The 13668-nt window shown below is 37.7% G+C and overlaps 1 protein-coding gene across 3 annotated transcripts in view; it reads left to right on the forward strand.

Annotated features, from left to right (window-relative positions):
- The first annotated feature begins 2299 nt into the window (after positions 1-2299).
- Positions 2300-13668, forward strand: part of AQR (aquarius intron-binding spliceosomal factor) — a 92836-nt gene continuing 81467 nt past the window's right edge. For all 3 annotated transcript variants that reach the window (XM_086322013.1, XM_086322012.1, XM_086322011.1), the window contains exons 1-4: positions 2300-2550; positions 5819-5875; positions 7792-7832; positions 10945-10980. In XM_086322013.1, coding sequence (XP_086178139.1) covers positions 2476-2550; positions 5819-5875; positions 7792-7832; positions 10945-10980 — 209 coding nt within the window. In that variant the 5' untranslated portion in view covers positions 2300-2475. The remainder of the gene's footprint in view (positions 2551-5818; positions 5876-7791; positions 7833-10944; positions 10981-13668) is intronic.

Here is a 13668-nt window from a genome sequence, read left to right on the forward strand (position 1 = left end):
GTCAAAATCTTATCTATCTTGCAACACTCATCATAAAAGCTATTCAGAAAATCTTATTTTACCTTTTGTTTTATAGACTTTATTTGTAATTAAAGTGTAATTAGATACTTAATGTATTCATAATCTGTTGCATTTAAAATTATGATCATGCAAATCATCTTTAGTTCTAAAAACAAACTTTATACCATAGAAATTAGGAGAAGAAAAGGACTCCATATTTAATTTTCATATTTACAGACACTTTTGTTTACCTTCACAACTGTTTATTCTCAAACAGGCTATAGATATTACAAAATTCAAATGTTTCAAAAGGGTATAAAATGTAAAATAAGACTTCCCTTGCTCCTGTTCTTCCCTCTCCCAGTACTTTCTCCCTAGAGGCAGCTGTGTTACCAGCTTCTTGCCTGTGGTTATCCAGGCAAGGTTTACTAGAGACACATGTTTAATTTTTGAATGGATTTGGGAGTGGTAGAAGTATGCATTCAAACTCAATGATAAATACAACTAGCAATTCAATCAAAAAATTGGGCAAACAATTTGAATAGAGGATTCCACAATCATGAATGGCAAAGAAGCACAGGGGACACTCAACATCATTAGTCATCAGGGTAATACAAATTAAAGTTACAATGTGATATGCCACATAACTATTAAAATGGCAAAAATTAAAAAGACTATACCAAGTGTGGATGAGAAAAGTGGAATTGGAACTCTCATACACTGCTGTTGTGAATATAAATAGTACAACTACTTTGGAAAATAGTTTCTTAAAATTTAAGCATACTCCTACCATATGACCCAACTATTCCACTCCTATGTATATACTTGAGAAAGGGAAACACATGTCTACATTAAGAATGCTTTTAGTGCATTATTTGGAATAGTCAAGAACTGGAAACAATTCAAATGCTCGTCCATAGATGTGTAGGTTAACAAACAGTGGTATGTCCATAGAATAGACTACTACTCAGCAATAAAAAGCAATGAACTATTAATACATGCATCAACATGGATGAACCTCAAAATAAGTATGTTGGACTTCCCTGGTGAGAATCCACCTGCCAATTCAGGGGCCACTGGTTCAATTCCTGGTCCAGGGAGATTCCACGTGCTCTGGAGCAGCTAAGCCGATGCACCACAACTACTGATCCATGCTCTAGGGCTTTCCAGTCACAACTTCTGAGCCCAGATGCGCAACTACTGAAGCTCGTGTGCCTGGAGCAACAGGAGCCTCTACAAAGAGAAGCCTGTGCACTGCAAAAAAGAGTAGCCTCTGCTGACCACAACTAGAGAAAGCCCAAGCACAGCAACAAAGACCCAGCTCAGCCAATAAGATAGATAAATAATAAAAGTCATTATGTTGAGTGAAAAAAAGAAAGAAAAAGGTACATACTATATTATTTCATATTTGTAAAATCTGATTAAAAATATGTTAATCTACAGATTAATATACTTTAGATTAATAGATTAGACTATGGATTAATATACATTATTAATCTGTAGGTTAATATAGTTTTAATAGGATTTTACAAAAATGAAATAATATAATATATATCTTTTTCTGTAGTGACAGAGAGGCTTTCCAGGTTGCTCAGTGGTAAAGGATCTACCTGCCAGTGCAGGAGATGTTAAGACACAGGTTTGATCTCTGGGTCAGGAAGATCCCCTGGAGAAGGAAATGGCAACCCACTGCAGTATTCTTGCCTGGGAAATCCCATGGACAGAGGAGCCTGGTGGGCTGCAGTCCATGAGGTCGCAAAGAGCTGGACACGACTGATGCGGCTTAGCACGCATAGTGACAAAAAGATCACTTCTACCCAGTGGATACGAATGGATCACACAGGAGTAGTAGGAAACTTTTAGGGACACTGGATATGCTTATTATTATGATTTTGGTAATGGCTTTACAAATGTGTGCCTATGAAAAAAATATCAAATTTCACACAAAATATGTGCAGTTCATTATAGACTAATTTATATTTCCATGAATCGGTTTAAAAAGTTAAAATCAAGCCTTGCCTCCCCGTCTAATTTTTTTTTCACTACTACTTTTTTTTTTGTTTGTTTTAGGGTTGAAAGATATCCCAAGTCTCCCTCTTCCTCCCCAACGCTAACAACATAACCTCCACCAACACCATCTATCAGGCCACTGAGACAGAATTCCAGTCTCGCTGGTGTTTTTCTGTCGGTTTCCCACTAGGGGGCAGAAGCGGGAGAGGGCGACGCTCTTGCTTCTCTAGCGCAGAGCCGACACCTTGCATGCACTTCCGGCCTTGTTGTGTTCCGCTTCCCGAAGAATGTACAAGCTGCGGTACGCCTTCCTAGTGAGACTGTAAACCTTGAGGATATTCTGCCCCGCCGAATTTTTGCATCTCAGAATCAAACAGCCGCAATCGCCTCTTAGGGGAAGTTCATCAGATTCACCGCTGCTCGGAGCGGTCCTTTCTTTTCCATTGGAGCGGAGAGAGTGCTGCCATGACGGCCCCTGCTCAGCCCAAGAAAATCGTGGCCCCTACGGTGTCCCAGATCAACGCAGAGTTCGTGACCCAGGTGGGCTAGGGCGAGTCTGGTGTGTGTGAAGGGATGAGAACTCTGAGGCCAGGGGGTGGAATTTTCCTCGGGAAGGGAGCACCCAGGAAGCATTTGTTCATCGATTCATTAACTCAAGTCTTTTTACTGAAGTGTATGTGCTGTGTGCCAGCCACCGCACTAGCTCTTGGGGAAACCATGGTTAAAGAGCCTCTGCCCTGAGGAGTTCACATTCCGGGGGATACAGATACATGAAAAGAAAGCTTTTATGTTAGAATTTGTCTCTCGAGCGATGAAGTCGCAGAAGGAACACCCCAGTCTACCTGAGACTGGCAAGATTTCGTAGCAGAGGTGATGCTGAACTGAGTGTTGAAGGAGGAATAGGTTTATTCTTATCCTTAGAGTAACCTCGATCTTTGAGCGGAGCGATGAGAGTCAGACAAGAGACTTGCTCCAAATAAATGCGTTTAGGAAGAGCAGTCTCCGACGCTAATGCGTGAGTGCTCCTCTAGAACCCGTTACTGTGTTTTATTGTGAACCGCGGTTGGCTTTGAACAGGGAAATACAATCCCCGGTAGCTCTTAGCAACATTCCTATCCTTATTTGTTGTTTGGGGTATTGACTAACAGTGCAAGTAACTCAAGGTAGAACTTACTACTCACCAACTTCTCTGTGCCCTGTCTCAGCAGATTTGCCAAGGCAGAAGCATAGGAGTCACTTTGAGTCCTTCTTTTCCTAGCCTGCACTTTGCTACATTCTAAATGTCTCCTAAATCTGTCTGCTTTCTGTGCCCTAAGCCAAGTTTCCATGGTTTTCTTTCTGAACCTAGGTATCCTAACCTGTGTTCCTGTATTTCCACTTGCTCTCCTCAGGCTCATTTTTCATATTGTTGTCAGAGTGATTTTACCCAAGTACAAATCTGATCACCTCACTTATCTTCTTAAAATTTCGAATAAGTTCTAATTGCCCTTAGGATAATGACTGGAATCATCCAACGCGTTTTATAGTCTAGCCTGTGCTTATATCCAGTTTTGTCTGTTATTTCCCCTTTTCTAATTGTGTTTTAGCCATACTGAACTGCACTTAATTGTGCTGTGCTATCTTTCACCTCCTGGCCTTTCAACATTGTTCCCTCTACTTAGATTCCTAATCCTCTCTGCTCCTCCCACCCTTTTCTTATATGGTTAATTTGTTGTCATCAATTTACATTAATTTGGAGAGGTTTTTGCAGATAACTTAATACTAGATTGTTATGGTTGTTCAGTCGCTAAGTTCTGTCCAACTCTTTGCAACCCCATGAACTGCAGCACACCAGGCTTTCCTGTCCTTCACTATCTCCCTTTGCTTGAATTCATGTCCAGTGAGTCACTGATGCCATCCAACCATCTCATCCTCTGTCATCCCCTTCTCCCCCGCCTTCAGTCTTTGCCAGCATTAGAGTCTTCCAGTGAGTAGGCTCTTCACATCAAGTGGTCAGAGTATTGGAGTTTCAGCTTTAGCATCAGTCCTTCTAGTGAATATTCAAGATTGATTTCCTTTAGGATTGACTGGTTGGATCTCCTTGCTGTCCAAGGGATCTCAAGAGTCTTCTCCAGGACCGCAGTTCAAAAGCAACAGTTCTTAGGCTCTCAGCGTTCTCTATGGTCCAACTCTCACTTCTATACATGACTGCTGGAAAAACCATAGCTTTGACTATACGGACCTTTGTCAGCAAAGTGATGTCTCTGCTTTTTAATATGCTGTTTAGGTTTGTCATAGCTCCAGACTAGATTAGAACTCTATTTTCCCATATACTTGAAATTTGGGGTAGAAGTTATTAGTTCCCTCCTCTCAGGGAGCTTACAGTTTAGAGTCAGTAAATGAACAGTGTAGTTTCAGACAGTTATCATTGCTATCAGGAGAATGAAACGGCATTGTGACAGAGCAGGTGGAGTGTATAAGAGCAGTCGGGAAAGTCCTCTCGGAGGTGGTTTTGACCTAAGACCTGAATGCCAAAAAAGGAGCCAGTTGGGGAAGAGCAGGGAGTCTTGGGAGGCAGTGCAGAGGCCTTATGATGTGCATGTAAAGAAGCTAGGAGAGCGAAGTTGTGAAAGGAAGGATGGTAGAGATGGGACAGAGAGTATGTAGGGATAGTACCGTTTCCCTGCCCCTCCTCCTCCATTATTTCTGAGCACCTGGTGCACCTGACCAGAGAAGGTGCTTTCTAATGATTATTGAGTGAATGAGTTGTAGAGGTTGAAATTTAGTTATAAAGAAGATCAGATACCTGAATTCTGTGATCTCACTTTTTTAATGATAAGCACTTTTTAGCAATAAAGTATTCTTAAAGTATATACATGGTTTCTTTTGAGACATAGTGCTGTCACTTAATAGACTACTGTTATTGTTGTTTAGTCTCTAAGTCATGTCTGACTCTTTTGTGACCCCATGGACTGAGCCGGCCAGGCTCCTCTGTCCATGGGATTTCCCAGGCAAGAATACTGGAGTGGGTTGCTATTTGCTTCTTCAGGGGATCTTCCTGACACAAGGATTGAAACCTAGTCTCCTGCATTGGATCCTTTGGCCATCTGATTCGAAGAACTGACTTATTAGAAAAGATTCTGATGCTGGGAGGGGTTGGGGGCAGGAGGAGAAAGGACGACAGAGGATGAGATGGTTGGATGGCATCACTGACTTGATGGACATGGGTTTGTGCAAGCTCCGGGAGTTGGTGATGGACAGGGAGGCCTGGTGTGCTGCAGTCCATGGATTTGCAAAGAATCGGACATGACCGAGTGACTAAACTGACTGACTCCTGCATTGGCAGGCAGATTCTTTACCACTGAGCCACCAAGGAAGCCCTCCTGAGTGTGCTAATCACTTAAAGATTTATTATTTTGCAGATCAACATTCCTGAGGACTTTGAATCTGGGTTTAGTACTGGCTCACTTGTTAACATTTTATTGTGGGCAGCTCATTTAATTTTTCTAAACCTGGGTTTCCTTAGCTCTATGCTGAAGATGTTTGACTGTGGTTATTAACTTTCCCCTGGGAGTAATTAGAAAAGTATGTTTTGTTTTGTTTTTAAAATCACAGTAGCAGGTTGCCATGCAGGGCATTACTGACATTCAGCGGATTGTAGCCAAAGATGCTAACTGATTTACAAGCCCATGTAGTCCCCTTAGTAGGTAAATGACTCTTATCTAACGTGGCTCTGTGCCAGAAGTGCTTGTTACTGAATGATCTTGGTCTCTTAGCTCTACAGCCGTATGAATATATGACTTACTGTTTATACTGTTTACTTTTGCAGTTAGCATGTAAATATTGGGCACCCCATATCAAGAAAAAGTCACCCTTTGATATAAAGGTAAGTATTTTTGATTTGCAGTATCCTTTATGAATAAGTATGCTCTTCGTATCTCTTTTTCAAGAGCTGATTCATCAAAAGGTTTTCACTTTTTTTTTAAGTTAAAATGAATGGTTTTCTAAACTAATGATTGCTCATAAGAGAAAATTTGAAAAATACAGAGGCTACACATAAGAGAATAAAAGGTCATTTCTCAGTGATAACCTCTACTATCATATGTTGTATTTCCTTTAAGCTTTTTAAAAAGTGCGTGTGGATTTTCCTGTTCAGAGATTCTTAGATTGTTTTTGATTTATCATTATTAGATGACCATGTAATGTTGTAAATATACAGCAGTTTTCCTGCAGTTTTTTTGACAGTTCACCTAGGATAGAATCTATTGTTTTCTGGTTGATGAACTTCAATAAAGATATGTAGTAATGGTGGAAGAGGGGCGACTTGTTTAGTGTAGAGGATCAGATGCGTGGGGCCAGTCATATTCAGTTAGAGAGTGAACTTAGGATTCATGTGACACAGTTTAGAATAATTGAAAAGAAAAAAGCCTAAACCTAAGATTAATTCTTACTGAAATAGGTTCTTAAAAAGAGGTCCTTACATGAAATAGAGCTGACATATTGCATGCCACTTAATGTGTAGTAAAGACAGATATAAAGCTTTGCCATTATATACTTCCAACTCCAAAACCTGAATTCTTAGGGATTATACCATTCAAGCCCCCCAACCCAAGTAAATGGAAACCTGAGGTTTTATCATGCATTCGGATAACAGAATGGCGTTTGTTTCTGTTATTTCTTTGTGCTTTCAGTTTGCTTTCTGATTTTTGAAAACACATTGTTAAAACGCTTAGGTGAAGCCCGCTAACATTTAGTATACCTTGTTAAAACTATGTTTTAAAAATTATCCTGATTTTGTGGTAAAGGCAGGAAGATAATGAGGCAAGCAAATCTTGAATTTATATGAAATTTCTGTTTTTTTCTGCTTTATTTTTATCAAAATCTAAATTATTAAAAAATAATAAAATGCCTTTACCACCCACAAACATTTATTTGACAGATATACTCTGAGCAATTAAAAGATATCATAGTTACCATAAAATTATATTATACCATGTTAAAGCACTTTATAATTTTAACTTTTTTTTAAAAACTACTCTTATCACTAGTACTACTATTATTTCTGCTACTGTTAACTATTATTTAAGGCTCACCATATGCAAGGCCCTGGGCTGAATTCTTTATGTGTGTTGTCTTTTAGCAAACCCATGGGGCTCTTAGTAGTATAATTAGATCCTTTTTGTATACTGGGAAACAGCCTTAGAGCAATCAGGCACTTGCACAGGTTATAGCCATCAGCAGTGAAGGTGACTGGTTTGAATCAGGCTTCCAACTCCAGAACCTGAATTCTTAGGTATTATACCATTTTATCCCCCACCAACCCAAGTAAATGGAAACCTGAGGTTTCATCATGCATTCGGATAGCAGAATGGCGTTTGTTTCTGTTATTTCTTTGTGCTTTCAGTTTGCTTTCTGATTTTTGAAAACACATTGTTAAAACTCTTAGGTGAAGCCCACTAACATTTAGTATACCTTGTTAAAACTATGTTTTAAAAATTATCCTGATCTTGTGAATTTTTGTTTTCCCTAGAAATGAAATAAATACATCATTTTAATAATTATTTCTATAATTATTTTTATGTAGACATATTTATTTTTTCTACTACTTTGCTTTCTTGTTATTTTACATTTTGAGGAATATAATGGGGTTATAAAAACAATCTCTGAAGTATTATTTCACTAGCAGTAATATTTGATAGCTTTCCTAAACAACTTGTTTTGTGTAATCTCAGTAACTAAAAACTCTCAGAGTCTGAAAAAAATTATTTGAGATATTAAACATTTTTATATTTTTAACAACAGGTGATTGAAGATATATATGAGAAAGAAATTGTCAAATCAAGGTAGGAATGAGTTTAATTTTTATACATAGGAATTAGATGTTTCTAACTTGGATCTCATCTGAGCGTCTAAACTAAATGTAATTATAAACTTGGAACTTTCTTTTCTTTCTTGATTTGGTCATCAAGGAGATGGTAGCTAGAAAAATTACATCTAGCTGCTGAAGAGTCATAAGATATTTCTTTGCCTTGTAATTTTTGACTCAGATTAGAGAGATTTAGGGTTTATTTTCTTTTTGAAGGAATGTGAGGAAGACTGAACATAAGAGATTTTAAAATTTCAGTTCAGTTAATACTAATTTTCTTACCATTTTCTGATAAATCTTTTTAAAGGATTATTTAAAAATTGGAAAAGTAAACATACATGATAATTAAATACCAAACAAAGAAGTATTTTGTACAAGCTATATATGTAATAAAAAATTATTTTGAACAATACACAGAAGGCGATAAGTTTCAGTAAATCTTCTTCCCTGGCCCTTAACCCTCAGTGTCTTTATTTATGTATACACCTGTTCCAGTTCCCTACTCCTGTGATTTTTTAAAAACTGCGTCTTGGACATTTTTCCATATTTGCACATTTTTCCATATTTGCACATGTAGACATATATGCCCAATCAGTATTTTAAAAGGTAATTGACTAACCGTTTTAGTATGAAATGGAAACATTCATGTTATGAATGTCATAGAAATTATAAAATGGCAGATTTTATTTTTTTCATGTGTTCCATGAAATTAGGAGGTGAATTTTGCTAAATATTATAAACACAGTGTCAAAATAAGAGGTTAGTTGTTTTGTTTTAATGATTGATTCTTGAGCCTGATTGATTCTAGAGCCTTTGGTCCTAACAGGACCAAAGACCATGTTAAGGTTTTTTTGTTTTAAATTTGAAGAGCAGTAGGAAACCAGCGAAGCCTGATGGTGGTATTTTAAAAATGCCCCCGTTGGAGGGGGGCAAGAGGCAGGTAGTTAGCTAGGTGAATATTGTTGTAGTCTGGTTAAAGATCATAATGGCATGGGTTAGCATGGGAAGTTGAGATACAGAGGAGTTACCAGTTTGAGAGAGAGGGAAGTGAAGAGATGGTTGGTGGCTGGATGTGATGAGTGTGGGAAGGGAGAAATCAAGGATGACTCCACAAAGTTTTTGGCCAAGGTAGTCAGGTGATTAGGTGCCATTCCTGACTTTTGCTGTTGTTGGTGATTGGATTGGGTATAGAAATGTTGAATTCTAGCTACTAAAGAGCCTTATAGATGTAGTATAAGCAGTTAGGTATCTAGGTGTAGAGTTATGAATAGAGGACTTGGTTGAGCCTACTTTGAGCACCAACCACCATTCTAGTGCTAGGGGTGCATCAGTGAACATGGCAGGTAAAGTCTCATGTTAACTCGTGGAGCTTATGTTCTAATTCTTACTTAGACAGATAACACATGCAAATGTAGCATCGGCAGGTCGTGAGTGCTATAAGTTAAAGTGGGATTAGGGTACAGCGACAAAGACTGCTACTTTAGGTTGAATGATCGGGCAGTCCTCCCTTAAGGTGTATCACATGTGAGCCGACACATTAACTATTATCTTCCTTTTATGGATGAGAAAACTGAGGTACAGAGAAGTAACTAGCCCGATGTATTTTACCATAGGTAGATGAAGAGGCTGCTCCAGTTATTAAATCCTTGTTCTCTGGCTCTTATCCAATACTCTGTTCTTAAATAGGACAGGGTCCAGTTGCTCTTTAGGACTCTCTTAACCCATACACTGTGATTAATTGTTAATCCAATTATGAATCCATCCAAGTGATTTTTATACTGAAGAAAAAAGGATAACTTACAGAGCAGTTTACTTTTGCCAGTGTTTAGATTTCTTTTCATTAAAAATATTTAATCCTCTTTACAATGAAATTAACAGATACTGCATAAAATGTACAGAAATGTATAGCCTTCTGAATTTTACCACCACCAATGTTGGAAAAAAACCAACACCAACATTGTCAGCATCCTAGAAACCCTTGTATGGCCCTTTGCTTTACCATTTAAATATGGAAGTATGCAAACATGAATACTGTAATTTAATTTTGCTTGGTTTTAAACTTTAAAAAAAAATGGAACCACATAATATGTACTCTTTTGTGCTGGCTTCCTTTGTTCACAGATGTTATTTGATTTTTTAATCTGTGTAACAATCAAATCTGGAGTAGATAGCTCAGAAGTTCATGTCAAGTCCTTGTCAGCCTTTTAACAAACTTTGTATAAGCAATATTTGTTATCATTACTTGTAACTTTTCGCCCTTTAAAGATTTTCTGGCATGTCTAGTCTCTAGACCCGTTTTTATATCTTACATATATATAGCATTAGTTAAGCTCTTTACCTGTCTCAGCAAGTTTAATTTGCAAAACTGGAAGCTTATATCCAGTGGCATGGTTCTGGTCTCGTTCCTTTATTTCTAATATACAAAATGATAAAGCTAAATTAGTGGACATTTGAACCTACCTTTGCAGAGATACCCTAACTACAGGATCATTTATCCATATAAAACAAACACTTCTGTTTCTTAAAGTATATACAGAAATACCTGATACTGTCTCTACAATTTTCTAATATTTTAGATTTAATATCAAGACTACATGACATGCCTGTAATACAAATATGTGTCCCTTATATAGGAAGGCATGCATGACTTCAGCAGAATGTTTCCATTTGATTATTATTAAATGAAAGAAGATTAGTGCTTAAGAAATTGAGGCAGACTAGCTTTTGGCAATGGTGATCCAATAATATTGGTGATCCAATATTATGAATATTGATGAGCACTTGTGTTTTGATTAAATCTACTTGGCTTATTAGTTTGTGTGTTATATCCTTGTATGTCATGGTGCTAATTGTGTTTGTTATATGAATAGGATATAATTCTTCTTAGATAGTTTTTAAAAATAAATAAACTGAACAAAATAAAAAATATATAAAAGCAAAATTTGCTTTCTTCAGTGTTTTATTGGATATAATTATTCTGCTGTATAAGTCAGTATTAAAACAAGATTCCAGAATACATCTGTATTAGTAACTCAGAAATGTTATATTCCCTATTTAAATATTTTTACTATTGACTTTTATATTTTTAGGTTTGCTATCAGAAAGATAATGCTCTTGGAATTTAGGTGAGTTAAAAGACTTTACTTTGATGAAGTTAAAGATGACAACATGACTTAACTTTTAACTAGGTTTACTGTACACTTCTGTGAGTTGGTAAGAAAATAATTACTATAGACTTTTCAAGGTTTATATTTTTGTGTTTGGCTTATTTTGGAATATGTGTATGATGTCTTTTATTTTCAAGGATGTTGTTCCATTGTTAGTGTAACTGAATTTTGAATTGTTTCTCACTAATTAAGATACTGTGTGCTGAGCAATTTCTGAACTCTTACTTGGTTCCTCTAGTTACAATGGAAGTAAACTGGAATGCATTCTATAGCCATTTTTTTTCCTTCCAAGCTTATTTATTATGACCAAACCAACCTTGTCCTGACCTAAACCACTTAAAGATATTTCAGGCAGAAGAGGATATGCAATTTTTAGATTATAATTTAGATTATATTACAGCTAGGTATGGCCAGTAGACTGGAAGTAAAAGCCAAGATTGTTGTTGATGATAGTAGTATTTGTCATTTATTGAACCTTGTGCTAGACATAATGTTAAACATTTTATATATAGAGCAATCATAGCAATCCTGCAAGAAGTCACTATACTTTCCATATAGTGAAGGAAAAAAACTGAGATCAGAGCAGTTAAGTAATTTGTTCAAGATAATGCATTTAAGTAATTGGTGGAGCTAGGATGCCAGTGTCTTATGCCAAAGCTCATGGTTTTTCCACTTCTCCACACTCCCTTGAGGTATAGTCTGCATCAGAAGTCAGTCTCTGTTTTAATGACTGTAACTCCAGGAGATAGTGAAAGACAGGGAAGCCTGATGTGCTGTAGTCCAGGGGTTGCAGAGTCAGACATTATTTAGAGACTGAAAAACAATAGCAGCTCCCTTCATAAACTGATTTGATCCTCACAAAAATGGCATAAGACTAGCAATCACTTCAAGAAAATTAGAGATACCAAGGGAACATTTCATGCAAAGATGGAAACAATAAAGGACAGAAACGGTATGGGCCTAACAGAAGCAGAAGATATTAAGAAGAGGTGACAAGAATACACAAAAGAACTATACAAAACAGGTCTTCACAACCCAGATATCATGATGGTATGTTCACTCACCTAGAGCCAGACATCCTGGAATGTGAAGTCAAGTGGGCCTTAGGAAGCATCACTAGGAACAAAGCTAGTGGAGGTGATAGAATTCCAGTTGAGGTATTTCAAATCCTGAAAGATGATGCTGTGAAAGTGCTGCACTCAATATGCCAGCAAATTTGGAAAACTCAGCAGTGGCCACAGGACTGGAAAAGGTCAGTTTTCATTCCAATCCCAAAGAAAGGCAATGCCAAAGAATGCTTAAACTACCACACAATTGCACTCACCTCAAAATTAAGATGAGTAAAGTAAGCTAGTAAAGGAGTGCTCAAAATTCTCCAAGCCAGGCTTCAACAATACATGAACCGTGAACTTCCAGATGTTCAAGTGGAATTTAGAAAAGGCAGAGGAGCCAGAGATCAAATTGCCAACATCTGTTGGATCATCGAAAAAGCAAGAGAGTTCCAGAAAAACATCTACTTCCACTTTATTGACTGTGTGAAAGCCTTTGACTGTGTAGATCACAACAAACTGTGGAAAAGTCTTCAAGAGACAGGAATACCAGACCACCTGACCTGCCTCCTGAGAACTCTGTATGCAGGTCAGGAAGCAACAGTTAGAACTGGACATGGAACAACAGACTGGTTCCAAATCGGGAAAGAAGTACGTCAAGGCTGTATTTTGTCACCCTGCTTATTTAACTTATATGCAAAGTACATCATGAGAACTGCTGGACTGGATGAAGCACAAGCTAGAATCAAAAAGATTTCTGGGAGAAATATCAACCTCAGATATGCAGATGACACCACTCTTATGGCAGAAAGTGAAAAAGAACTAAAGAGCCTCTTGATGAAAGTGAAAGAGAAGAGTGAAAAAGTTGGCTTAAAGTTCAACATTCAGAAAACTAAGATCATGGCATCCTGTCCCATCGCTTCATGGCAAATAGATGGGGAAACAGTAGAAATAGTAAGTGACTTTATTTTGGGGGGCTCCAGAATCACTGCAGATGGTGACTGCAGCAATGAAATTAAAAGACACTTACTCCTTGGGAGAAAAGTTATGACCGGCCTAGACAGCATATTAAAAAGCAGAAACATTACTTTGCCAACAAAGGTCCATCTAGTCAAGGTTATGGTTTTGTAGTCATGTATGGATGTGAGAGTTGTACTGTGAAGAAAGCTGAGCGCCGAAGAATTGATGTTTTTGAACTGTGGTGTTGGAGAAGACTCTTGAGAGTCCCCTGGACTGCAAGGAGATCCAACCAGTTCATCCTAAAGGAGATCAGTCCTGAATATTCATTGGAAGGACTGATGCTGAAGCTAAAACTCCAATATTTGGCCACCTGATGCAAAGAACTGACTTATTTGAAAAGGCCCTGATGCTGAGAAAGATTGAAAGTGGGAGGAGAAGGGGACAGCAAAGGATGAGATGGTTGGATGGCATCACCAACTCAATGGACATAAGTTTGGGTAAACTCCAGGAGTTGGTGATAGAAAGGGAGGTCTGGCATGCTGCACTCCATGGGGTCATAAAGAGTCTGACATGACTAAGCGACTGAACTGAGCTGAACTGAGCTGAGGTGTTCTTATTATTACAGAGAAAAATTGAA

The sequence above is a fragment of the Bos grunniens genome, chromosome 10, assembly GCF_055505025.1.
Source record: "Bos grunniens cultivar Pamir isolate PY7600 chromosome 10, Bosgru_T2T1.0, whole genome shotgun sequence".
NCBI lineage: Eukaryota > Metazoa > Chordata > Mammalia > Artiodactyla > Bovidae > Bos > Bos grunniens.